The following is a 25,807-nucleotide window of genomic DNA, read 5'->3' as shown; positions in this document are numbered from 1 at the left end:
ATCCCGGGACGTTCTTGCATCCCCACCAGCGTCCGCGCTTTTCCGGCGGCCAAACATCGCCGTCGGTGCAACAAGGGTGACATTGTCGCTTCTGGATCTTCTTCGTCGGCTCGAGATGCCTCTTCGGTTTAGATTTCTGTGCGATGTTGAATTCATCTTCTTCGTAACAGCTTATCGGCGCCTTGGCGCTGCAGCAGGCATTGATCTCAGGACAGTTCGGATCCGAGTTGTTGCGGAGAACATGGGTGGCTGTGATGGTGCATGTCGGACAAGCCTTTCGAATGTTGTAGAGTGTCTGTTTAGAGATGCGCGCTGGTACTTTTGCGATCTTGTCTTCCGTGGCTGTTGGGGCGGCCATTATGCCGCCTAGAAGAGTAGCGGTGAAGAGTAAATAGACCTTCATGGTGGTAGTGTGGGCGAAGATGAGGCTTTTCAACTGAGTGAAGCTTGATCATTGGCAATGCAAGAAGGGAGAAAAGGGACAATGAATCAAAGGCGTTCACCGTCCCGTTTTATAGTATTCCATACAAACTTTGTAGACATGGTTAGAAAGGTCCTCTTCAGCGGCTCATGTTAGACGTCTTATTTGCTGTCAAAATAAAATTTGACCGCATGTTAGGCCATTAAAAGTTTGCTTCTCGATGTATCTCACGGGAACTGAAACCTCTTGCTTGCGGCTGGCTACCTTGATGTATCAGTGAAAATAAGCCTAGACCTTTATGGTCATGGCAGTCACCCCGGGACCATACAGGTAGGTAAGTATGTGACCCATATCATCGTATCACGTATCCCATTATTGTAGCTTATTCTAGAAGGTACTCAGGAGACTTTAAATCAACCCATCCCAAGTTGGGTTCCGACTGCTTCCACCCTAGACGATCACGTACAAGTTTCGAATATGTCTTGACATCTTCGATCGGGTAGCTGAGATATGGAATCTCCTGCAGTTGTGTGAGTAACCGTTCTTTTTAGTCGATTCTAGGAACTCCAGTGTCTGGTCTTACCTCTTGACGGTGAACACCGCTACACATGAACATTATGTGTACAGTTCGACATCCCGTCTCTAGAGAATACTCCCCGGCGCCGTGATACAAACTGCCCAACATCACAAATGCCTCGCCCCTCTTCATTTCCGCATTTTCAACACCCTTTCGGCCATCTGTCCCGAAATCAGGTTTTTCATCGCCCCACAGATGCGACCCAGAGACGATCCGGGTGGCACCGTTTGCTTCAAAAGTGTCACATTCCGGAACGAATAGACCGAGCAGCATGTCGCGTCCCTTTGTGTAATAACTGGTCCTGACGTGCCTCGCATGATGGTTTTTATCGTCGCGATGCAGTTTCTGAGCTTTCGCTCCCGGTTGAGAGGACATTGTGATGGAGATTGAGAGCAAAGGGTCGGATTTATGGATAGTGGGCTCATCTCCGTGCCATATTTCTGTCTCAAGCCCGATGAAGTGATCGGCAATGCCCTGTGATGTCGTTTTTGGTGAATGATAGGTTCGCAAACTTAATAGGGATATTGTGAGCGCACCTGATATAATGAGTCCGAGAAGAACTTCTCACGAACAGTCTTGCTTCGACCGACCAGCCTTGTACAGGTCGCAGTCCCACCGTTCAAAGCACCGACAGTGCTTCCAGACGATGCGAGCGACTCATCAAGATACGGCTGCACTTCCTCATGCGCGATGTCAAGGGAATCCAAGTCGGTGAAGTCCTTGATGATAACGCACCCATCCTGTTCTATTGCGCTAATGAAGGCCTGCAACCCAGCTGCTCGATTAAGTCGTTGGACCATTTGAGACTTCTGATTACAATGTAAGTAGCTTAGCCTTTGATGGATGCGCTATTCGGAGACTATAATGAATGTCAGGAAGTAAGACAGAGAGTTCAACACTATTGAAGGGTTGACTAACGTTGTCGATGGAGAATCTTTTGGGTTGAAGTTGTCTTAGCCTCCAGCTTCCCCTCGACTTGGCAGACTGATAGGATGATCCCGGAAAAGATAACGCGACAGGCGGCGGGCGGAGATGAGGAGGTGTAAGTGGAGACTGGCAATGCGTCTCGCGCCATGCGAACCGCCCGGCTTCTAAGTTATCCCGCCGGCGCATCAGCACGGCATCAAGGAACCGAAGGCTTCACATCCTCAGAAGTGAACTAGATCGCTCGGGCGACTAGGCAGTCTTGGGCTGAACCGTCATAACAGCCTCCGCTGCAATATCTAATATTTCAAAGCTTCCACCGTTTGAGCAAACTGTGTGTTGTAATTTTGGGACTTCGGGACGCAACTTTAGCGCAAACACAAGTATTAATCCATATTGTCTGTTATCATCATGCACATTTAAGCTTCATCAAGTGCTTGTTCGTGCCTTGTAAACACTACATTAATATCATTGGCTTTATTAAGGTACACCCATTAAACCTTTGGAACACAGGCTTGGTATATGTGCTTTTAGCCTGTTACCGCGGCACCGGTACTCAAACAAACGTGGTACCGTATCCACTCTCACCTCCAGGCAAGACATCGACAGAAAGAGGCGCTTCATAAGGAGCTTCAGAGCTGCTGAATTCTCCCTCGAGAGCTGAGAAGGGAATGTCCCTCCAGGTCTGCTGGATCTTCCTTGCGCTCTCCAGGAATCGAGTCTTGATGTCTGCGTAATCAGGTGCCACCAGCTTGTGGTTTTTCTTGACAAACTTGCCGTCCACCAGGACGTGCTCGATATCGCCCACACTAGCGTGTAGAATTACAGCAGCGACAGGGTCAACCCAGCCAAGGAGGGCGGGACTTTCCCCATCCCAGACGACTACGTCGGCTTTGGCACCTTCGGTTATGACGCCTAGGTCCGAGCGGCGAAGAGCAAGTCCACCGTTTCTCGTGGCGAGGAGGAAGGCCTGGTTCACAGTCATTGGCGTGCTAGTGGGCACGCGCCAATTTGCGAGGACTTGTTGGTAGAGTAGGCGGCGGGTGCTCTGGAGCCAGAGGCGGGCTTGGGTAAGGATGTCTGTTGAGAAGGTGAAGTGAGTGTCGACACCAAGGGAGCCTTGATCTTGGATTAGATGGCTGTGGGGATGTGTGTGACCGTAGTGCATCTCCGACTCTGGCGTGATGGAGATGTACTGGTTGGTGGAGCGGAGGAGTGATGCGCCCTTGTAGGTGAGGAACGAAGCATGCGAAAAGACCACTGGGATGCTGGTATTCAGTGCCCCGATAGCATGGACATCCTCCGGACTGTTGGTGTCTAGGGAGTAGTCAGTATGAGAGCGGCACAATCGTGTGTTTAGGTTCAAAGACTTACTTCCCCATGGGCCCTGCAGGCTGTGAGTTGTAATCACCGAGACGTTGAACTCCCTGCCACGTGTTAGAATGACTCCTACTGCTATCTTTTATTAGACAACCTACTTTGCAAGGTCAATCACCGCAGTAACATCCGCGAGAACACCGTCAGTCCCGAAGAAGTCGCAGGCGACCCCCAAACTGGTAGGGGTACCGTCGAACTCGGCCTTGGTCGCGATATCCCTGAAGTTTTGCAGCTGTTCCGAAACCGTGTAATTAGTGACGTTGTGAAAGGCGTACGACCAGAAGACTCTCGCGCCGCTGTCGATGCTACCTTTCAGCCCCGCCTCTGAAGTCTCATCAGACCAAGTATGGTGTGCGTGGTCAAGCGTCGTCGTGACACCAGCGTTTAGGGCCTCGTAGAGACCCGCAAGCTGACCAATGTAAACGTCATCTGCGCTCAGAAGGCCAGCGGCAGCATATTCGCCGTAACGTGTGAAGTACTCCGCCAGTGAAGTATTCGATGCGATGGTCCTGAAAGCTGTTTGCCAGCCATGACGGTGGGTGTCAACGAAGCCCGGTGTGATGATCTTGTTCGCGACATCGATGACTTCCGTATCGTTGGATGTCTGCGGCAAGGGCTGATCTGATGTATAGATGGAAGTGATACGGTCGTCGGTGATGAGAAGGGAGCCGTTGCGAACGACGTTCAGGGAGTTGCTGGACTCGTCAAAGCCAACAATCGTACCGCCACGAAGTAGCACTGAAGATGCATTCGCGAGGGTGACAAGCCCGGTGATGGCCGCTGCCAAGCTGATGGGAGGCATTTTTCGAGGTCAATGCCCGTTGAGCGAGCTTGAGTCTGTCGTATGCTGTCTCGGTCTTCTTCAGAAAACTCTCCAAGGCAGCGCAGAGACGGCTTTTAAGGTAAGTTCAAGTTCCATCGCGTTTATCTCGCTTTCTCGTGTCTCAAATCCTCGCATCTGACGAGTTGAGCGAGAAAAGCCTGAACTAGGGAAAAGTCCGACTTGGCAATCTAAGAGGTGGAATTCGTTGTGGATTTTTGCGTTAATGTAATGGGAAGCCGCGAAACTATGGGACTTTTGCATTAGTCTTCTCGTAAGCTCGGCCTATGATCATGGACTTCTGTAATGCCGTACGCCCCTCCACTCGACCTAATGGCGGCTGACTTTGGCTCGCGTGACGTGCTGAAGAATAGCTGACAATGCCGTGATGGAGTCTGAAATCTGGAGACTGAGGAGGAACCACTCTTGCGTGGATTATGGGCCCATGCTTTCCCAGCGGACGCTACTCCGACTGGGGAATGCGGATATACTCAATTTCTATCGCCGTGACTCGGAGAGGTCGGAAGTTGTCATCGTGAAAGGCTTTTCCTTGGCGGCTGCTTGGCTTAACCTTGATTAAAGGTATCTTAGATGACCCCCACAGCTGTCAGTGCTGACACAACTCTCTATTTTTGAGCTCCTAATTAGTTTCTGTCCGGATAAGTGAAATGAAAGTTCAACCGACGGGTCGACGACAGGATTTAGCTCGTAACAATGGACCCGGACCCGCTTCGGTAGTTCGCGGGCCCCATTCCGGACCCCGGCTCGGGGCCTCTGCAAACGGGTCACTCCAGATTCTGCATTCACAATACCCAATACCGGGACAGGGGCACGTGGTCAGGCCATCTTAACCTGGAAGTCCGGTGGGTAGCTTATTTGTATGTAACTAAGTTTTCTACACTTCAAGAAACTCCTCAAGGGAGTCGGATTTGGACTGTCTTCTACCGAAGCTCTAGGGGAGAAACATGTGATTGCCAGCAGTGTCAACAAGTGAACATCAAGCCACAAGCTTTTTTCTAGACTTTCGAGTCTCTCTAGTTTTCTGACTATAGAGCGAAACGGGGAAGGAGTGGGCATTTGAGTCATGTGGAGCCTAACACTAAGGATCGGGCTAGAGGACGTACGGATTTTCGGAATTATGCGGACATACCGATTCTTGAATATCCAGATCTCACTGATTGTTGGTACTACTGAAGCATTAAACACTCGTATTTTCCGGCATGACTTATTATGGAGGTCTCTTCAAATCCTTCCGAGAAAAAAAAGTCGCGAGGCCGAGCAAGCTGAGGCACCATCTTCCCTGTAAGCTATTCATCTATGACTGGGTAGCGACATTACTGGTAATTCGACGTTGATTAAATGGTCAAATATGATTCCCTTGTAAATTTTACCAGAGAATAGAAGATTTAGAGTCTTTAGTTGCGGTGAGGAAACTTCAATGGAATCAATCCTCGCAAACGTATTCTTTAGAAAGTCAGGCTCAAGACATAGCAAAAGCTTGAATTGGGTTGAACCGACATAATGCGGTATGATTGCGACCATCATGGCCATTTGGTTGCACGCATACGGATGAAAACCTTTTCCCCAGCCATCAATCCCCGTCGACACGGAACAGTGCCAATGACATAGCATCCGCCAACACGGCGTGGCCCGGACGCTGGCTCACGCTAAGCAATCTTCCCAACGGTATGTCACCACCCATAGATGGCGAACGTGGCCGCGAAGATGGATTGCCATCCAGCTCAGTAGGCACAGCTAGTGTTCGCTCCGAGGGGCCTGGAGACATGCCTCCTCGATTGGCGTTGCTTCTTCGTAATGTCGACTCGGAGCGGCTTGGCGCAGCATTATTTGGCGTTGGCGATAGGAACTGTGGCGACGGCGAAACGGCTCTAGGTGGAAGCAAGGCTACACCGCGCGGAGCCTCAAATCTTGATGTAGAAAGTGGCCGTCCTCGATCTCCACGGGAAGGAGGGCGCTTTTGCGAGTCTCGGCTGACCTCGTCTCGCAATAGCCCCCAGATGCTCTGAAGCCATCTTTGCTTCTCTTCTGGCTTCATAGAGCGGAGAGGAAGAACCTCGGCGTCGCCCATTTCTCGTGTTGGCCATGGGAAGCTGACTGCCATCTCCCTTAACGTTGCAGAGTCCATCTGTCGCAGTACTATCCGAAGTTGGGGCTCGACGTTAGCCACAGGGCCAAAGGCCCAGTCTCCTCTTTGTTCAAGTCTTTGCGCAATCTGAGCCATGGCACCCACCAGCCATTCAATCGCAACGTTGTCTGGAACAGTATTTGCCTTGCTCAGTAGCCAACCTAAGGTCTCTGGTGTACCGGACTGATTCAATATCGGGATACTGCGTTTGTCATGCTCGCGGTCCTGCAGCTTCATGATAAAGTCATTATACTGGTTCATAGCGGTAAGAGGCAGCCCAACGAATTTTCCCGCATTGAGCGCATGGACAATCTCGTCTCCCAGTGAGATGCCTGACTTGACACCACTGTTGAGACCACGGCCGGGCCAGAAGTGTACGGTCATGGCAGCATCGCCCGCCACTGCGACGAGGGCATGTGGGCGATTGATCGCTCCCGAGTCACAAGGCGGGAGATACTGGATGCCTTCTCGTACGGCCTGAACAACAATCGGGATCCGGACAACATTGATGACCTCGCTTTCCTTGAAGCCAAAGAGCTTCAGGCCGTCGGAAATTGACCTCCATAATGAACTTTCTCTGTCTTCCGAAGGAGCAAAGACTTGATTCTCGGTGAAACCTTTGGGTATAGTCCCATCGGGGTTTCGGAGGCAGCCAGGATATCCAAAGGTGACTGGCTGGCCATCCTTGGCAAGCATATTATGCCACTCTTCCTCTGTGAGTTGCATGTTGAGGTAGCCACGTCCATCGTAGTCACTAGCGTTCAGGAGATACCGAGTTTGACCCAGAGTCAAGAATACGTTCAAGGGCTGCGACCATGGCAGACCGGCTGGCCGATCAAACGCGAGGCCAAGGGCATAACTTCGCCCGCGTTCGTTTTCGTATCCGTGGAAATACGATTTGCGGACCCACGATACAGCTCCGTCAGCTCCAAGAAGAATGTGGAAGTCACCAATTTTTGCCATATTCTCATGGGCCACACCCTCCGCGTGGAGGTGAATTAAGTCCTGGAATTCGGCGGCGTGGCATCTCCGGAGAAGGCGGTCCTCGACTTTACGGATCTGGATATTGGAGGAGCCTGGCCAGACTCGCTCTGGACGACCTTCAAACAACGCCTGCTGAGTTGCTTTACTCATCAACATCGTGACTGATTCTTGTAGCGTGACAACCTGATCACGTCGTCTGGCTGTCGAGGGATAGTCGATGTAGGGTCCTCTCGGACCATCTTTGACGATCCACCGCCTTTCGTAGACGTGAACTTGAATTTTCCCAGCACCCTTCTCAGCAAGAGATATTGCTGACGCTAGCGCTGTTGGCCCACCGCCTACAATGGCTACCTTGAGACGACCGGAGGGATACTTGTAGACGATACCATTTGGTGGCGGAGGCTCAATGCTTCTGGCCATCGTCGGATCGAAGTAAAAGTCCATAATAATCTTGGTTTTGTCCGAGTATATGAACTCCGGGACCCTGGCTTTCAACAACATAAATCGCATGCATTGCAGAAGAGGCGTCGCTGCAAAGCTGGCGTGGCGATTTCCAAATATCCTCATCTGCACTGCAAGAGCTAGCGCCGGTATCGTCCGGTTTTCGTGGTTCATGACAATTGACTGCAGCTCCTGGCTTGTGAATGGGTCGGGATTCGTCTTCGCAAAGCGCACGAGGAAGATTCTAGCTCGTTCCAGCTCCGTTCGATTATCGCCGAATCCATCGCCGCCCCATGCCTCTTCATAGAGTTTAGGAAAGATGATTTCTTCGTGGGAATACATCCTCACTTGGCTTGAGCTCCGTGGGCGAAAGCCCGCTGGAGACAAGCCTTCGGGCATGGCCGAAAGTTCAAAGGCGAGTATGACAGGGAGTTTTGTGATGGATCTGTGAGAGTCTGACAGGGAACATGTCAAAGAACGGACGGATCGAAGGGATCAAATACTCAAGGGTCTGACAGAAGGCGCTTTCGAATAGGCTATATCTGCGCGCGGATAATAGTCTGCACCTGGAAAATCTGACACAAGCCATTGTGACCAAACTGATCACAGATTGGTGTGGCTACGGGTCGCTGGGTAAGTGTATCAGCGAAGGATTCCGCCTAGAACCAATTGTAGATAAATACCAACTAAAATGTGAGTCAGATTTAAGGACCATGTCTTATTTTAAGAACGGTTTCTGGCAGCCCGGGTGAACCGCAGCGAATCTGTCCACTGGCTCGAGCTGGGGATGGTGTCAAACACTATCTACCTACCTACTTTACCTAAGAAAGTGAAGAGATCTAGGAGGAGGCATTATTCAAGCCAGGCTATGAATCTCAGATTCGTAGACCACTAACCTTCACCACTACTTGTCTCTTTTCCTGGGATTAAGGAACTACTATTAGTCCTGCACAGTAGACGGAGTATTTTAGCGCGTTTAGTCTCGGGTCCGGACACCAGCCACATATCACGTTGGTCTCACGTGGACATGGGATTAAGAAGTCACACGTTAAAATGAATTCAGCGGCGGTTTCTAGCGGCAAATGCACGAACTGTAAAAGATCTGTTTTATGTTGTTGGCATCTATCCAAAATTATTTACTCTGCAAATGAAGTCCGTACTTTTACTCCTGGAAATTTGTGTTCATACATATTGACAAGTTCGATCCGCTGATCATGGATGTCAAATACAGCAACTGTACCTTTCCAAATTTCAAGCTACCCTCTGTGCAGCCAGCTCTCAACCTTGTATTGCGGGCTCATCTTCTTCTTATGGGAATGCTTATGCCTGTTGTCGTAAATTGTCTTCGCTTCCCCGGTTTTGGGATCCGGAACCATAACCTTGACGTTGTTCTTGGTGTCCACGTCGATGATGGCGGGTATCAGAACACTGGAGCTCGTGGCTTGGAATGACTCTTCGTCGCTTGTATCGTGGGAAAAGTCAGATCCTGCTGTCGGCTGGTCTTCTTGCGGCGCTGAGCTGGACGGATAACGGAACGTGTACGTGAATGCAGTTGCTGGATTCGGGGTTGTCTTGATGGGTTGCTGATAGTAAGACATCCGTGGCAATGGTTGCATGTAGTTGTAACTCCGATACGTTGGCGTGCGCGAAAAGTCCCACTCAATATCTCCTACTACAGTGTCAGTCATAAGCGTCAATGATTTGGTGGAAGAGACTCAAAACAAACCTGTGGCGCTCATTCGGCTTCTGTAGTAAAATCCTCTGCCCTCAGCATCATGGACCCATGACGACCAAGGTCCGGGAGTTGGAGCCACATAGTATTGTTCATAGGCTGCTCCTGGATTGGAAGTCTCTGCTTGCGACTCTCGAGTCGGACTACTCTTCCGAGAGCCTTTGGTGACATGCTTTCGATGCCTCATGGTGTCGTCTAAAGCCGAACGATTTGATTTTTGATGGTGAAATGATTACCTCACGCCAGTCTCTTGAGCGATTTTTTCGCGGAAAGGACGGCCTCGTCAAGAAGGGAACGGGTTCTTATAATAGCCAAATATCAAACCTCCCCGAAATCATCCGCTCCTAAATGACTCAAGAGCACAACAGCGCCCCTACATGAGAGTCACAATGCGAAATGGAATAACAAGCCGACTTGGCCGTATTGGAGGGTCAGATCAGGCAAGGCAACCTTGGGCTGGAACCGGGCAGCGAAACCACGCGTCTGGCTCGATCTGGTCTCGTCCATTGACGAATCACCGCGCAAGGCAGTCAGATCTCAACAATTCAGGCATTGTCAATGGTTGAGCCACACTCTTCGCCAAATCAGAGGCTTTCTCAAGTCCAACCGTCCAAGCAAAGCCGCTGCACTGCCTGCATCATGACATATGGCAACCTTTACCAATAACCTGTGGCTCGACTCAGCGGTGGCTCACGAGACCGAGCTGCAGCCTGCTTCAGGCTTTCTTGAGATGTCATATGACCGGCCAACGCGAGCTCCTGACGGCGCTTTCATCCTCATTGCTTACATATAACGAGAGTTGGTGCCACAGCGAATCACATTCAGCTCGACAAATTGGATGCGGGCGAACCATTGAGCCTGGCGGCCCAATTTGCATGCCATTCTGCCTGATGCCTCAAAACGGCTTCTGTCACAGAACTTGGCTAAGTGAACCTGCAGGAGGCAACCTATGGTACCAATCTTCGAACTTATGGAATTCCATTGCGGGCCGAGGATTTCAGGCTGTACCGCCGCCCGCATCCGACTTTGAGCACGTGTTCACAAACTGAAGGACAACAAATTTCAGTAGTTATTTTTATTTTTTATTTTTTTAAAAGAGAAAGTGACTGGCTTGCTCCATCCAATCAAATGACGTCCTTCTGATATTTGAAGTGGCGAGAATGCAGAGACTGTGCTTCAAGTCTAGTGCGCTGTATTTGGATCTTGTGAACAAGAAGCCAGGTCCATTTTTGGTTCCAGTCTAGCAATAATCTCACCCTAACTTGATGTTGACGACAGGTGAGTGCTGGGACTCGCATGAACATCGTATGCGTTTGAGGAATTCCTCGTATTAGATCAATCTCTACCTGAGTGCAGTCCACAAAGCCGCGTTTCAAGCTCGTTGCGAGTAGCCTACTGCAATTCCGAATCACGTGAATTTACATCTAGACTTACCATAGGACTGAGATGGATCGTCTTATAGTGCGTCTTGCATCTAGTTACTCCCGCTTATCACATGTTTCCACAACTGGATGTCAATGGTACACTTACTGATTTTAGTAGTGGGGTAGCATTGGTAGTCTTAGAATAATGATAGAATTCCAATCCGGCCATAATCGAGGTCACCTGTCTTGCGCACTTCAAATCACCATCTTCGCTTAGACACAGCTTCTCCTTTTTCTAGACTCGTGCCGGCGACCAATATGATCTCTCCGTTATTTATCATATGTGTCAACTCACCATTTTCAATTGAAATAGGCAAAAAGGGCTCTATCTCTATCTGCCACATGGACGATACCCCGCGCGTTTGGGTGGTCCTCGCAAATGATTTCCGGCGTCCGACCTGCTCCGACTTACCTCTATCGGATCTTTAGGCCTCTTATCAACACCCGGATGCTCGTGTCTGGCCCCCTCAGTCTAACAGTCACCACCCCCACCCCCATTCTCAACAGCATTATCAAGCAACTCACGAAAGCATCTTCCCCACCTCTGATAAATACGGATTAGACTCATTCTTGGCCTAAAGTCATACCTCCGAATCGCGGTCTTAAAGTAGCAAAGGCCATCTGACATGAAGGCGCGAGGGGAAACAGGATTAGAGATGCAGTACCCATAGTTTTCAGACTGTGATCCCAATCAAAGACTTCAGTGCAACAGTTCTTTGCGTTTTCTATACCAAGTACCCACAATTCATTGCGTTTTTTGCCCAACGACATGTTGCGTTTCCTTGGACTTTCTTCGGCAACTAGCGACGCCAAGCCAGAGCCTTCGCGAAGTCTTCCAGCTTCGTGGTACAGGTCCCCAGAATTGCACCAGCTCGAGAGAAGAGCAATCATATCGAGGAAGTGGATCCTGGTGACACATTCGCTACGCTTCAAGCAGGCGGGCGAATTCGTCTCCTTCGTCTACGCCGACTTTCCCTTCTTCCTCGTCCAAGATCGAGACGGCAACATCAACGGGTTTCACAATGTATGCCGCCACCGAGCATACCCTGTCGTCGAGAAGAAGTCTGGGAAGGCGAGCATTCTGAGCTGCAAGTACCACGGTTGGTCATACGGGTTCAAAGGTAACCTTGCCAAAGCGCCGAGATTCGATACGGTAACCGGCTTCGATAAGAGCCAAAATGGCCTTCTCCCGATCCACGTTCGCGTGGATACCGCTGGCTTCATCTGGGTTAACCTCCAAGCAGGCGAACCAGACGTCAAGTGGGAAGACGAGTTTGGCGGTGTCTATCAGAAGCCGCGAATGCAAAATTTTGACTTCGCGGGGGGCTACAAGTACGACCACGTCTGGGATATGGAGCTGGAGGCCAACTGGAAGGCCGTCATTGAGAATTACAACGAGTGCTACCATTGCCCAACATCACACCCCTTGATCGCGGGAGTGTCCGACTTGACGAAGTACCAAGTCAAGCCGAGTGGGGGTTGCCTGGAGCACGAGATCATCAATAAGAAAGCTCAAGATGAGGAAGACGAATTTCGACGTTCAATCACATTCTTTTACCCCTCAACTTCAGTCACTATCACGTAGGTCGCCTTGCAACGGAAATTTAGCTCCCGAGATTGCAAAAGAGCAGGAATTGACAAAGTCTGTAGTCAAAACTTCTTCTACATCCAGCGAATGATTCCGATCAGCGCGACCAAAACCCGAATTGAGAACGAGGTGTATCGCTCTCACGACTCCACTGATGCCGAGTTCGCCGCCATCAATGCGTTCTACAAGCAGGTGCTAGAGGAAGACCGAGACCTGTGCATTGGCGCACAGGAAAACCTCAGTGCTGGGGTGTTCATTAGCGGAGAGCTGCATCCAGAAAAAGAAAGGGTAAGGCAACGGATTCCTGATGCTTTCCCGGTACCACAAACAGATACTGACACATTCGCTCAGGGCCCAATTCATTTTCAAAATACGGTCCGAGAGGAGGTCATGAAGCATCGGCAAAGGGAACTGGAGCAAGGAGGCAGAGAAATCTGGCCAGCTACGCCGAACCTACTCGGGCAGATGGGCACGGGGAAATTGAACGAGGACGAAGCTTTCTGCTCGGAACTCGAGAAAGCTAACTGCGGTGGCCGAGAGGAACTAGCCTGGTGAGCCATAAGTTCTGCTGGTATATGTGATGGGCAATATCGGGACGGTCTGGCTGTACGGAATACGATGTATGATGGCATATGGAACTTTCAGCATTGATTTAGCTTCATGAGTTTCCTAACATCTAGCTCTCTATTCTTCCAAACGAAATTGAAATCTAGCTCTCTACGACAATGCTTCTTTCCTCTAGCTGGCTTGGTGATTTGCTTGTGATGCAGCGCTGATAATTGAGTTATGGCGGCGAGAGCATCGATGTTTGGGCAGCTCAATTAGTTAGGTCTTGTTGATGCCTCCAGCAAAGCACTACAACCCCTCATCCCTTGAAATGTCGATTGAGACTCAATCCTCAGCTTGGTGACTGGAGTTTCGTATGGGGTTCTGCTCTGAAGTTCACTCGCCACAGTGTTCTGGAAAGACTATTATCAAGAGTGGGGTCTGAGACCTGCACAGCATGGACAACTGCTGTTGCGATTCGTTGAACTTTGGGTGGTCGTACAGCTCGTCGGTCTACCAAATCATCTTTACGGCAATATACTTGCAAGGCCGAACCGCGTAGCGATCAACATGCTTCTACTATTACCTCCGATCCTGCAAAGGAACTCTTCGCATAAGTATGCATATGCAGAAGCACATGTTGGGGTCTTCGAAGGCGCTATCTTGGAGCAGATCTTATCTACCCGTAGCATGAGGGGAAAGTGGGTTTTCCAGCGGGGGAGTGATTGAGGCCGAGAACGGAACACCCCCCGCGAAAAGTAATCTATCGACCTTGGTGTGACCAACGCTTATCAGTGGGTAAAGTGGTAACAATCTTGGGCTGTCTAACTTACCCTCGGGCGATGCCGTGAGACGGTGCGACCACACCAGATGCTATCATTGCACCCCACTCTCCAGAAGTCCAGTCTGGGTGAGCACGAGGAGCCGAGACGCGAGGGGAGAGGGGTGGATTACCTTGAGGCCTTCATGAAATGAACGAGTAGGCTTCTTAGCGTCTCATGAACTTACTTCAACTATATCAGCAAAGATCTGTTGCAGCAAAATTGGGCAATGCTCACAGACATTTGATACCAGCATTCACAAGCTTGAGGTCCGCCAACATCATAGCATCAGATCAAGGCACTTTCAAAGACGATACCATATTCCGTCGGACGATTTTCTATCAGGGCAATATGGCAGCGCTCGAAATTCCAATCATTGACTTCTCTGGTGAGTCCGCAGAGAACTTCGTGCTGTAGCAGCCAAAAAGGGTTAGCCAAGTCCTAACAACGATATCCACTTTCAGGATTCTACTCCGAAGACCCTCTCCAGAAACAAAAGGTCGTGGACCAAGTGCGCGACAGCTGCCTCTACAATGGCTTCTTCCAGATAGTAGGACACTCGGTGCCTCTGGCGCAGCAAAAAGCTGCCATGGGCGGCGCTAAGAAGTTCTTCGCTTTGCCTCTCGAGGAAAAGCAAAAGGTCGCCAAGGAGAATACGACGTGGAACCGCGGTTACGAGATGCTCAGATCGCAGATTCTTGAGGAAGGAACTCAACCAGAACTCAAGGAAGGCTTCTACATCGGTGCCGAGATTCCTGAAGACCACCCTTACTTCATCAACAAGAAGCTCAACAGCGGGCCGAATCAATGGCCCGAGGGTCTGGGCAGTGACTTGCAGAGCTTCAGGAATTCTTCGATGGAGTACTACTCTTCGGCTCTCAAACTTGCTTCGGATCTTATGCGGGTCCTTGCACTATCATTGGACCTGGAGGAGACCTACTTTTCCAAGTTCATGGATGGAGCTGTGGCGACAATGAGACTTCTGCACTACCCGTCGCAACCCAAGGATGCGGACGAGAAGTTGACTCGTGGCATTGGTGCCCACACCGATTTTGGTGCCATTACCATGCTTCTTCAGGATGAGGTCGACGGCCTACAGGTATGGGACAAGAAGAACGAGACATGGATCGACGTAAGTGGATATCCCACACCCCCACTACAGAGCACCATTCTTGGTCGCCGCATATTCCATCGATACTAACCAGTCATTCTTAGGTTCCACCAACTGAAGGTGCTTTTGTTGTAAACTTGGGTAATCTTATGGCAAGATGGACCAATGAGTTGTACAAGAGCAACATTCACAGGGTCATCAATAAATCTGGCCAGGAGCGCTACTCCATCCCCGTCTTTGTATCTGGTAACCCGGACTACCTGGTTGAATGCATTCCTACTTGCAAGTCGGCGACGCAGCCAGCCAAGTTTGGACCGGTCACGGTTGAGCAAGCAGTATCTGCTTCGTATGCAGAGTCGTATGGAAGGGCACAACTGTACAAACAGGGTCTGGAGCAAGCCACAGCCAACAAGGTAAAGGCTCAGGAACCTCAACCAGCGCAGATTGCTGTTGCTTGAAGCATCACTAGCGGAGTAGAATGTAAACAAGTTTTTTAAAAAGGATATAGCAATGTGTAATTCTAAGAGATATGAAATTGCAATTATTGATGGCAATGCTAAGAATAACTAAAGAGAGAACATTATTTCCACGCCTGTTCCATGAGTCTACGATACACCAAGCCTCTTGGCTAGCCAGTGCGAAAATGTCACTGATTTCTGATCAACGAGCCGCCAGTGAAGGTCCCCGAGCACTATGATCGACAGCATGGCGATGACAAAAAGCGTGCTCCAGGAAACAATCAAGCTGTATCCGGCTGCCAGCATCTTAAGCTTCAGGCCATAACTAAGGAAATTCTTGCCACAGCCCCAATGAACCAAATAGAAACTGAAACTCACTTCTCCCAGATACAACACCGGCTTCGTATTGAGGACACGCTGTAAGACTGGTAGGTTCTCCAATACTAGTACCAGAGCTACAGCACATGTGCCTTGGAAGAATGGATGCACACCAAAGCCAAAGGTGTTGAAGCCAGCAAACCAAGAATAAATAGGGGCTTGGGTGGCGTCGCCGTGCATCGGCCAACAGCCCAAGAAGATGATAGGCACAAGCAGCAGCCATGATGTGACGGTCACGGCCGTACGCACCATTTTTGGTAACTCTGGCAGCTTTGCTCGGAAAAGTCGAAAGTCGGCAATGAACATGCCTGCGATAAACAGACAATTCGTTGCTCTCTGAAGGTTGAAGGAATAGATGAGGAGTAGGACGGTAGCTGGCAATCGCACCATGGGTGACATTCTGATGAAAGCCATACAAGCCAGGAACACAAGCAGCGATCCTTGATACTCGGCTGCCAAAGTCCAGCCCTGGGGCATGACAGTGTTGGCCGAACCGGAGGTGATGATGGTTATCAACGTGGTCCAAACATAGTATACATGGCTCCAGAAGCCCTCGGCGACAGGCCCCATAGGTTCGGTGCTATTGAGAGCGTAGAATGCGTTGAATGGAACCAACGCGGTAGAAACTGCGATGATAGGTATGGTTGGGAGGAAGAGTCGAAATGGACGCCGGAAAATGCTGGATGGAAAAGAGTTGATGGGGTTGGGCCCTTGTCCGCCTTGTACTCCTTGTGCTGCGTAAGACTTGCTGAGGGGCCCATATGTGAGAGCAAAGCCACTGATAACGAAGAAGACCGATACCATGAAAACCCCGCTGTGTAAGAGGCGAATGAACGGGAGCTGGACCACATAGACACTTTCTTCGCTATCGCCCCATGCGCGATGAATTAGCGGATACTATCAGAAACCATTGTTAGTCGAATTCATTACGATCAAAGCTCCATACCACTTGAGCTAGACCATTGCTGATTCTTGACACTGAAGAAGTCTGGACGACTGGAAAGAGCTGATTACTTACATCTCCATCAATCGTATGCTGAAGGGCGACGATAAGTGATGCGATGCCGCGAAGGCCATTCAAATACGATGTTTTGTTCGGAGCTGGGATAATCGAGTCCTCTGTAGCGTGGCCGAAAATGCGGGCGATGTACGATGGTACCAGCAGCCAGAAAAAGGCCTTTGGACTCATAGGGCGCCAAGTCGTCGAAAGTCTTGAGAAGGGCGATGATCTCCCCGATGATTCAGCCATCGGAAGGTCCGTCGATGAGCCCGCTTCATTGCCTTGAAGCAAGCCGTAGTGCGATTCCCCGGCCCGGACTCCGGAAAACCAATCCCGTACCCTTTCGAGTGGTTGCTTCAACATGGGATGGGCCGCTTCCGGATCCTCCAGCTTCATGTTCTCCATTTTCGCTATGTGAAAAGATGTATCGACAAAAGTGTAGACTAAATGGTCCTTCTTGCGGACAAGTTCCTGACTGTGTCCAAGGCAATAATCAAACGGGGGGAAAGTACTAAAGATAAAAGATCCAAACGGTGACGATAAGACTTGAAAGCGAGGCTTAAAGTATAAAGGTCACAAGAGTTTCCCAACATAGACACGGGGCGCAGGGTGCACTTTCTGCATGCCACGATGTTTCACTTGAAGCTTCCCCAAATGCTAGGGAGTTTTACTGCCCTGCGCCACTTGTCTGAGTTGGAAAACTGTCGAGGGCCTCACACCCAGAGTTTCTCAGCCGTTATACCTCTTTAGGTCATTTTCTCGTATCTACTTGTAGCTTTGTTGTCGCTCAAGGGAGAGGCTATCCTGGTCCGGTCATCAGCCCCCAACTGCTGGGGAATGCCCTCATTGAGACCTGACCTGATCAATTGAAAAGCATATAATAGAGATTCGCGCTTGTTAACTTTCGCATTCTCTGGATTTCCTCAACACGTTCGGACGGAATGTATGCTTTCCTTGGGCATGCCAAGACGGCGACTTTCCGAGGATGAGAAATGTGCGATTCCGGTGACTGAGACCACCCCCGCGGGTACCGCGGGCACCATGTACCCGGTCACCTTTCCGGCAACGGCAAATACAGACTTCCTATCAGTTGCCATTGGCCGATTAGGTTACACCGAAGTCGCGACAAAGCTGCCGACGGTCACACCAAACGTGGTGAATGTCCTAGTGTTGTTGTCGCGTCGTACACGTTACAGCCCTGATCGGAACGGAGAACGCAAAAGTCTTACATGTTTTCCATGTGTCTTATTGGATTGACAGCCATTGTTGCGGAAGAACTGATCGTTGTCGCGTTCTTCTACTGATTCTATTTGACAGCTTAACAGATGGAAGGGATATCCCTTCACGTTCTCAGTTGAGTTCTTGTCTGGTGCATTTTAGGCGCAACGGTAACAGCCCGTGCAAAACTTTCATACATCGATTAATGGCATTCATGTAGGATGTCAGGGAAATGGCATTCCGAGTACAAAGATAATACAAAGATAGCTTCCCAATGTTATAGGAGTCTGAGAGGAACTGAAAGCAGATTGCACCTATTTATACTTGAACCAGGCCAGTGCACGCATCAGTGGTCAACTTTGATAACAACCTTCGAGAAGTGCTTCTTTTCCTTCAGTCGCGCATAAGCGGCCTTTGCCTCTGCGAGCTCAAAAACCTCGCCGTCGACGACGGGTTTGACATTCTTCTCTTCGATAAAACGAACCATATCTCGGAATTGTGCCCGACTTCCCAAGATCACACCCCTTACAATGCATGGACGCATGAGAGCACTCAGCATGGGTACAACCTCGGCCTTGCCTCCGACTAAGCCTGCAGAGACAACCATACCGTTTGTCTTCACCGCGCTGATCGATTGAGATAGTGAATCGTTGCCGGCAACGTCGACAACAATGTCGAACCCAGCTTGATTTGGAGTGAACTTCCTCGTCTTGACACCCCAGTCGTCGGGATTCTCTCGATAGCTGATCGTGTGGCTCGCGCCGAGTGCCTTCAGCCTCTCCTCCTTTTCAACGGACGAAGTCGTCGCGACAACGGTGGCCCCAGCAGCTACTGCCAGCTGGAGCGCGGCAATGCTCACGCCGCCGGTTCCTTGGACAAGGACCCACGCACCGGAACGGGGTTCTCTGCCTTTGAGGCCGAAGAGTGCGTTCCACGCTGTAAGACCGCTGCAAGTCAAAGTTGCAGCTTCCGTCCAGCCAAGAGATTTAGGGACCGGAACGAGCCCGCTTTCTATGAATATGCCTTCCGACTGTAGGGTTCCGTCGACAGTCTGACCCAGACCCTCTACAATGTCCTGATAGATCGGCAACTCATCATCACCACAACGCTCGGCATGTTTAGGTGCTAGGTGAGTGACGACATGGTCGCCGGTCTTGAAAGCCGTTATGGAACTACCAATCGCCTTGACAATGCCGGCACCATCAGAACCAGGCACGACGTGTTGTCGAATAACGCCGGCAGTTGCTGCTGTGCCCTTTACAACTGTTAGATTTTGGAAATCCAGTCTAGTGTAATTTAGTTACCTCCGTATCCGCGATCGCGAGTTCGCGATAGTTCAAGCTGGCACCGTGGAGCTCCACTAGAACCTCGTTAGGTGCCAAATTATCGTACCGCGGCACATTTTCCTCGTACTTGAGGCTTGTCTCAAAGCCGCTTTGGCCAGTCAAGATCCACCTGCGAGACATGGAGGGCGGGGAGACTTTGATAGTGGTGAAGCGGCGAGATATGGCTTCCGAACTGTGATTACTGGGCGAAAGTTGCGTATAGATGCCAAATCTTTGCTGTACAAGTAGCGATAGTGAGTGAGTTCTTGACTTGGCCGTCTTTGTGGCACTGAGCGGTTTTAACGGCTTCGCCAGCTGTGGGGGTCAACTCAGATAGGATCCAGCTTTTGCACATTTGCAACATCATGGTCCCATTTTCGCCCGCTTTTTCGTCCGGGTTTCGTCCGCTTTGATCCGTATGTCCGTGGCAAGGCCTAAAACCGGGGCCGGCTCCGCAACCCGGGGCTCGGACGGCTCGAGCCAACCCAGACAACTCGCCGGGGTTGGTTGGAATATTCGCTGTCTTACCTCTGGCCTCGCCGATATGGTCAAAACATCTTTAGCCTACACAGGGTACTCAGCACATAGGATCACCGGTTTAATGTGTAATTCTCGCGGTCAATTGCATCGGTATGGCTTCCGTCCCAAAATGCGATCAAGCCCCGATTTTGCGGCGGACTAGCAGAGACACATTGCTTTAGCGAGTGTGTATGGGTGTGGAGTTCATTTTCTGAACCCTTCTCGAGGCTCTTCGATACCTGATCTGCTTGATTGTCAAATGAAACTCGACCAGCCTTTGGCTATGCTCCCTTTCTCTAATGCACCTTGAAAATTGAAGGTGCTGCTTGTCGCAGAGCTTGATACCAAGTCATTTGGAATTTGTCCTGGTGATGTCGCTGTGACCAGCGCACACTACGACGAGTCCCACATTAGCTCAATGGCATGCCCGGGGACTTTGGAGTTGAACCACTCATCAACAATAATCCCATCCTTCATCAGCCCTGTTGGCTTAGACCCGTCCAGCACCCCAGACATTCCCAGAGCCCTGACTGCCCAGAAGAGCTCACTCGAAGCAAGGTTGCGAGCAATACACTGTCGCGGTCCAAGTCCAAAGGGAATTGCGTCGCGTAACATTTCCTCGCTAGGATCAAGCCATCGTTCTGGCTGGAATTCATGTGAGTTTGGGAAGACAGCGTCGTTGAAGTGCAAGCTAAACGGTGCACATCCGATCCAAGTTCCGCCTGGGAACTCAAATGTCGCAGTTTCTCCAGAAGGCATTTTAGTAGCGAATGAGAATCCGCTGGGCGGCACAACCCGTGGAAGACGAGTCGGGTTTGCCATGGACATTCGAAGACCCTCGCGCACCACACCACGCAGGTAGGGAAGAGTTTGCGGGTCGGCTTGAGCTGCCTCTGGTGATGCAAGCTCGTCTTTGAGCTTCTGATATGTCGAGGGCGACTGTGCCAAATGCCAGCAGATGGCACCAAAATTCATGCCCGTACTGTCTGTGCCGGCAAACATCAGATCCATACACTGCACAGCAGCTTCTTCTTTTCTGATGCCAGCTCGTAACAATCGAGCCTGATACGTTTGGTCTTTCTCACGATCTGCTTCGGCAACAACTTGATTGCAGAACTTTGTTACAAGTTCCATCGACTCGTCGACTTTCTGATCGGGGAATACCTTCGGCAGAACCCACTCGAGGGCGTGAAAGACCCAGTTGGGAAGCAAAAAGAATCGCCCAACTGCGACAAAGGTGTCCACAAACTCGCTGGCAGAGAGTTTGCTTGAGTCACTGGCGCTACTGCTTGCCTCAAGCTCCACAATACCTCCATATGATTTGCCCAGGAGATACTCCGTCACTGCATCAAGAGCTAGACACCTGCCCATATTGAGCATGTTAACGGGTTTGCCTGTAGCGGCTTCGTGCCCAATGTGCGCCATCAACCTGTCAACACAGGATCTCAGAATCTGGTCACCTTCCTTTCGGATAGAGGCCGGGCTGAACATGCTGACAACAGCCTTTGATCTGACGGCCCTGTGTGCAGGATCCAGAGCCGAAAATATCGTCGGGTGACCGTCAAAGTCGAAATTGCTGTAGCATGCTGTTTTCAGGAACCCGCCCTTCTCGGAGTAAATGGGTGCAAGAGCCGCGCCGTCGCTAATGTCAATGTCGTTGGGCCCGATCCGGACGACTGGGCCGTAGACTTTGTGCAGGGCTTCGACCGAGGTCGTCTCATCCCCTGCATATGAGTGGTACCATAGCCATAGCGGAGAGACTTTTGCTTTCCAAGGTCCCGGAACTTTTCGCAGTGGATGGAGGAAGATGTTGACGAAAAGGTAAATGGCAAGCGTAGCCAACGGGGCAACGAGGGAGAGTTTGAGCGATTCTTTGGCGAGAATGGCCAACAGGTCGGCGAAGAGACCCATTGTCTCAAAGTTGCGGTCAAGTCTAAGAAGCCGAATATTAATGAGAAATGGCGGCCTAAAGAAGGCTGAGAGATGAAGACGACAATTAATTGTAGACTAAGTACGATGATCCGTTGGATTGATGAGTCAGATACAAACGTCATGACAGTTGAAGAAACAATATGCAGGCGAACGGCACGTGACGCTACTAGAGATAAGCATGCAGCTGTAGTGATAAAACTGCATTACAGACGTCTTAAATAGGTAATGAATAATCAAACACTGCATCTGCCCTCAATTAAGTATCGTCAATGACTTCATTGTGAATTGGCATTTTGTGACTTTCAGGATAGTATCAGAAGGACCTAAACGATATGATACCACTTCCCGCCAATGCCACACCTTACGGAGAAAAGTATGTCTTAGGATTTAGATTCAGCCGCAGAAAATCTATCTACCATTTGGTCACACCGCCATCAACCAGGATATCGCTCCCCTGGCAGTATCTATCTGAATGTTAGCAATTTCAGTTGTACTTGAGAATTCATTAGAAATTCGACTCACTTGCTAGCATCGCTCGCCAAGAAAACACAGGCTCCCTTTATATCGTCCGGCTCCGCTACCCTGCCGTTCATAATCTCATCCTTCCATCCCTCAAGAAGATCAGGGAAGGGAGCCGTCATTTCTGTCCGCACATAGCCAGGCGAGATGGAGTTGACGCGGATTCCGTACTTGTTTAGCTCGGCAGCAATCGGAGCGACCATCGCTCGTACTGCTCCCTTTGTGCCACAATACGCAGTTGATCGTTGGGAGCGAATCGCCATGTACGATGCGATACTTGCAACAAAGATTATGCTTCCACACTTAGTGCCATTGGCAATCATTGCCTTGGCGGCCATCTTTGCTGAAAAGTAGAGGCCTTTGCAGTTCACGCCATAGAGCCTGTCAAAGTCTGCCTCCTCGGTATCCAGGAACTCAACGTTCTTGTTCACACCGGCGCAAGCGACAAAGATGTCGAGCTTGCCATCAAAATCGGCTGCCACAGCGGCAAAAGCCTTCTCTAAGCTGGAGATAGATGTTACGTCGACAACATATGCTTTTGCTTTGACCCCGTTCGCAGAAGACAGTTGCTCGAAAGCGGATGGCTCCGGGTCTATCAGATCAAAAATGGCAACGTCTGCCCCGGCCTCAGCAAGACCTTGTGCGAATGCCAAGCCACAACCTCGGCCACCGCCGGTGACTACGGCGACCCGGCCTTCGAGCGAAAACTTGACCCATCAATATTGGCTAACTCGAGATGATACTAGGATTCTGACATACCTTAGACATTTCGATGTTATCGGATGGCTTTACGGCTGACACAAGTTTCAATAAGCAAAGAAGACTGGGAGTCCGTACGGATGTCAATAATGTTTCCAAAGATGAGATATGGTCTCAGCGTGCGGGAGATGAGATTGCGTATGGGTATTCACAACTAAACTTGCAACGAGCTTGGAGTAGTCATGGCTTCAGTGCCGTTCTGGTGACACTATCAGCGAATTACTTAAGACGGCGGTTGTTCCCGTTCCACAACTGTCACTACACTGCTAATAGCTTGCCGAGTGTCCAACCCGATCGCGAATTCAACCCCCATTCTAGCGCCTAGCATCGGCGCAGGTACGTAGGTTGCGGCCAGACCCCATCCCACGCTCCAAAAGTTGATGCATTGAAACAATGCCAACGTTCACTCTCCATGCGCCAATCATGCTCTCAATCTCGAGGTCCGTTAGTCGCCTTTCTAGAGCACGCGGAGTTATCTGAAGCGGTTAGCCATCTCTTCCTTATCTTTGCTATGAGAGACGGAAAGTTGCTTGGATCTGAGGAATGGGAGCATTCAAAAGTGGAAAATGGGGAACACAAGGGTGGAGGTGGGGGCGGGGTCGATCAGTAGGACAACGATACTGCAGAAGTGGAATTACCAACAGCCATCGATGCCAAAGCAATGAAACCCGGGGAAAAGTCCAATTAGAGGATCGACTCGTGGACGTATCTGTACGTCTAGAAGGTGCAGTACATACATTGGACATCAAGAATGGGGAGATTTAGACCATGTCGCATCGATAAGCCTAAGCGCAGTTGAATCGACGGGGAACTGGCAAGTTATTGTGGAGACGTTTTCTGCCAGCGGGGAAGCTTCCACGAGCTTGGGCTTTGGTGCCTCCGACTTGGTCTGGATATCAAGGCAATGACAGGTGGTGCTTCATAGGATGTCTAGAGTAATACTGACTGAAGCAGCTCTCAGCATAAAGTCTACCTTCAAGCACAGAGTGTTTCGGTGATACACAGAGAGAAATTCACCACTCCCATTTATTCATTCATACATCAAGACAATCTCTGTTATCAGTAAGGTACTTCACAATGGGAAAGAAGAAGGTTCTCGTCTGGTAAGTGGCTCCTCGCACAAGACACGGTGGTGCTGTCATATATGCATGCGTGCTAAACTGGCCGTTACCGTAGCTATGGTGTGGATATCGACGCCGTTGCCGGCTGGCTCGGGTCATATGGTGGTGAAGACAGTACTAGTGACATCAGTCGAGGTTAGTTGTACTCGTGGAGGGTATTTGCTGTCTCACAACCCTGCGTAGCTTACATCGCTGACCTCATGGCGTATGAACAGGTCTATGGGCTGGAACCATTGGCACACGTCGACTCTTGAAGCTGTTTGAAAAGTACAACATCAAAGCGTCTTGGTTCATCCCCGGTCATTCCTTGGAAACGTTCCCAGAAGAATGCGCCATGGTGCGGGATGCAGGCCACGAGATCGGCCTGCACGGATACAGCCACGAGAACCCTGTCGACATGACGCTAGAGCAGCAGCGCGATGTCCTGGACAAGACGTGGAAGATGCTGACAGAGTTCTGCGGCAAGCCGCCCAAGGGCAGCGTAGCCCCATGGTGGGAGACGAGCGAAGAAGGTACTGAGCTGATGCTGAGCTACGGTATCGAGTATGATCACTCCATGTCGCACCACGACTGCCAAGCATATTGGTTGAGGACTGGTGACAGCTGGACCAAGATCGATTATACTAAAAAGGCAGAGGAATGGATGAAGCCTTTGGTAAAGGGCAAGGAGACGGGGTTGGTCGAGATTCCCGGATCTTGGTACATTGATGACCTGCCACCGATGATGTTTATGAAGAACTCTGCAAACTCACACGGTTGGGTGAACCCGAGGTAAGTCTTTGAGTTGAATTCATATGGATGATAAGGGCGCGGGCTGATTGTGTCTTTCAACAGGGATGTTGAAGACATCTGGCGAGACCACTTCGACTACTTTTACCGAGAATATGGTAAGTTGAGGGACCCTTTAGTCGACGAATAAGGCTCCGTGGACTAATCCATGCTCAAAGATGAGTTCATCTTTCCAATGACCATCCATCCCGATGTTTCGGGTCGGCCTCACGTGCTACTCATGCACGAGCGGATCATCGAGCACATCAACAAGCACGAAGGTGTTGAGTGGGTTACCATGGGAGAGGTAAGTCCCACCCCCACTCTTTATGGAATGTGAGGGTGTGCTGATGCTAATGTGTTGACAGATGAGTGACTATTTCAAGTCCAAGAACCCTGCGCCTGAGGGCGGTTTGATGCCTGCCAGCCAGGAAGAGGTTATGAAGAAGTACGAGGAATGGAAGAAGACACAATCATAGATATACGTAGCCTTATGAGCACCAGGTTTTCAATGATCAAACCATTACCAAACGGCTTCTTCAAAGATGATGCTTTATGTGACAAAATTCCTATTGACCTATGTTTGGAAGCATCGAGTCCACTTTTCTTGTGCCAGCGCACTAATTCGACCACTGATTGGATTCTTGACTCATCATATGACCTAGCTACCTAGTGGGCAGCTCTTCATGGCGCAGAAGAGACTCAGCTGAAGTTGTGAAGGCGCGTGATATGACGCCCACGTATGACCGATCGTTGCCCACGGTGATACCTCTTAGGTAAGGTACTTTAGGTAGGTACTTAGTATATGTAATCTGCATGAGTCTAGAACATGTTCACAGTGAGCTCTCAGTCAGTCTCTCCGTCGGGTGTGGGTCAACTCAAACAGGCAAGAGATTTC

The 25,807-nt window shown here is 50.2% G+C and overlaps 9 protein-coding genes across 9 annotated transcripts; 3 read left to right on the top strand and 6 right to left on the bottom strand.

Annotated features, from left to right (window-relative positions):
- Window positions 1-2,478: 2,478 nt before the first annotated feature.
- Window positions 2,479-4,101, bottom strand: N0V96_003232 (uncharacterized protein; the record flags this gene model as incomplete). Its single annotated transcript, XM_053191010.1, has 3 exons — window positions 2,479-3,239; window positions 3,297-3,349; window positions 3,401-4,101. The coding sequence occupies 3 exons, from the start codon at window positions 4,099-4,101 to the stop codon at window positions 2,479-2,481; spliced, it is 1,515 nt and encodes a 504-aa protein (XP_053051435.1).
- Window positions 4,102-5,710: 1,609 nt separating this feature from the next.
- On the bottom strand, window positions 5,711-8,089 carry N0V96_003231 (uncharacterized protein; the record flags this gene model as incomplete). Its single annotated transcript, XM_053191009.2, has 1 exon — window positions 5,711-8,089. One exon carries the CDS (start codon window positions 8,087-8,089, stop codon window positions 5,711-5,713), a length of 2,379 nt encoding a protein of 792 aa, XP_053051434.2.
- An 857-nt stretch (window positions 8,090-8,946) lies between these two features.
- On the bottom strand, window positions 8,947-9,429 carry N0V96_003230 (uncharacterized protein; the record flags this gene model as incomplete). Its single annotated transcript, XM_053191008.1, has 2 exons — window positions 8,947-9,359; window positions 9,417-9,429. 2 exons carry the CDS (start codon window positions 9,427-9,429, stop codon window positions 8,947-8,949), a joined length of 426 nt encoding a protein of 141 aa, XP_053051433.1.
- A 2,186-nt stretch (window positions 9,430-11,615) lies between these two features.
- N0V96_003229 (uncharacterized protein) lies at window positions 11,616-12,989 on the top strand (the record flags this gene model as incomplete). Its single annotated transcript, XM_053191007.1, has 3 exons — window positions 11,616-12,427; window positions 12,497-12,722; window positions 12,786-12,989. The coding sequence occupies 3 exons, from the start codon at window positions 11,616-11,618 to the stop codon at window positions 12,987-12,989; spliced, it is 1,242 nt and encodes a 413-aa protein (XP_053051432.1).
- A 1,163-nt stretch (window positions 12,990-14,152) lies between these two features.
- Window positions 14,153-15,370, top strand: N0V96_003228 (uncharacterized protein; the record flags this gene model as incomplete). The annotated part of the gene is made up of 3 exons (XM_053191006.1): window positions 14,153-14,189; window positions 14,266-14,933; window positions 15,017-15,370. The coding sequence occupies 3 exons, from the start codon at window positions 14,153-14,155 to the stop codon at window positions 15,368-15,370; spliced, it is 1,059 nt and encodes a 352-aa protein (XP_053051431.1).
- Window positions 15,371-18,312: 2,942 nt separating this feature from the next.
- Window positions 18,313-19,432, bottom strand: N0V96_003227 (uncharacterized protein; the record flags this gene model as incomplete). Its single annotated transcript, XM_053191005.2, has 2 exons — window positions 18,313-19,221; window positions 19,271-19,432. 2 exons carry the CDS (start codon window positions 19,430-19,432, stop codon window positions 18,313-18,315), a joined length of 1,071 nt encoding a protein of 356 aa, XP_053051430.1.
- Window positions 19,433-20,203: 771 nt separating this feature from the next.
- Window positions 20,204-21,721, bottom strand: N0V96_003226 (uncharacterized protein; the record flags this gene model as incomplete). The annotated part of the gene is made up of 1 exon (XM_053191004.1): window positions 20,204-21,721. One exon carries the CDS (start codon window positions 21,719-21,721, stop codon window positions 20,204-20,206), a length of 1,518 nt encoding a protein of 505 aa, XP_053051429.1.
- A 433-nt stretch (window positions 21,722-22,154) lies between these two features.
- N0V96_003225 (uncharacterized protein) lies at window positions 22,155-23,029 on the bottom strand (the record flags this gene model as incomplete). Its single annotated transcript, XM_053191003.1, has 3 exons — window positions 22,155-22,206; window positions 22,265-22,968; window positions 23,021-23,029. The coding sequence occupies 3 exons, from the start codon at window positions 23,027-23,029 to the stop codon at window positions 22,155-22,157; spliced, it is 765 nt and encodes a 254-aa protein (XP_053051428.1).
- Window positions 23,030-24,097: 1,068 nt separating this feature from the next.
- On the top strand, window positions 24,098-25,388 carry N0V96_003224 (uncharacterized protein; the record flags this gene model as incomplete). The annotated part of the gene is made up of 6 exons (XM_053191002.1): window positions 24,098-24,123; window positions 24,197-24,276; window positions 24,357-24,912; window positions 24,976-25,028; window positions 25,089-25,216; window positions 25,278-25,388. The coding sequence occupies 6 exons, from the start codon at window positions 24,098-24,100 to the stop codon at window positions 25,386-25,388; spliced, it is 954 nt and encodes a 317-aa protein (XP_053051427.1).
- Between the last annotated feature and the right edge of the window lie 419 nt (window positions 25,389-25,807).

This window comes from Colletotrichum fioriniae (assembly GCF_027942845.1).
Source record: "Colletotrichum fioriniae strain IMI 355084 chromosome Unknown scaffold_3, whole genome shotgun sequence".
NCBI lineage: Eukaryota > Fungi > Ascomycota > Sordariomycetes > Glomerellales > Glomerellaceae > Colletotrichum > Colletotrichum fioriniae.
This window is presented reverse-complemented; position numbering and strand designations above follow the sequence as displayed.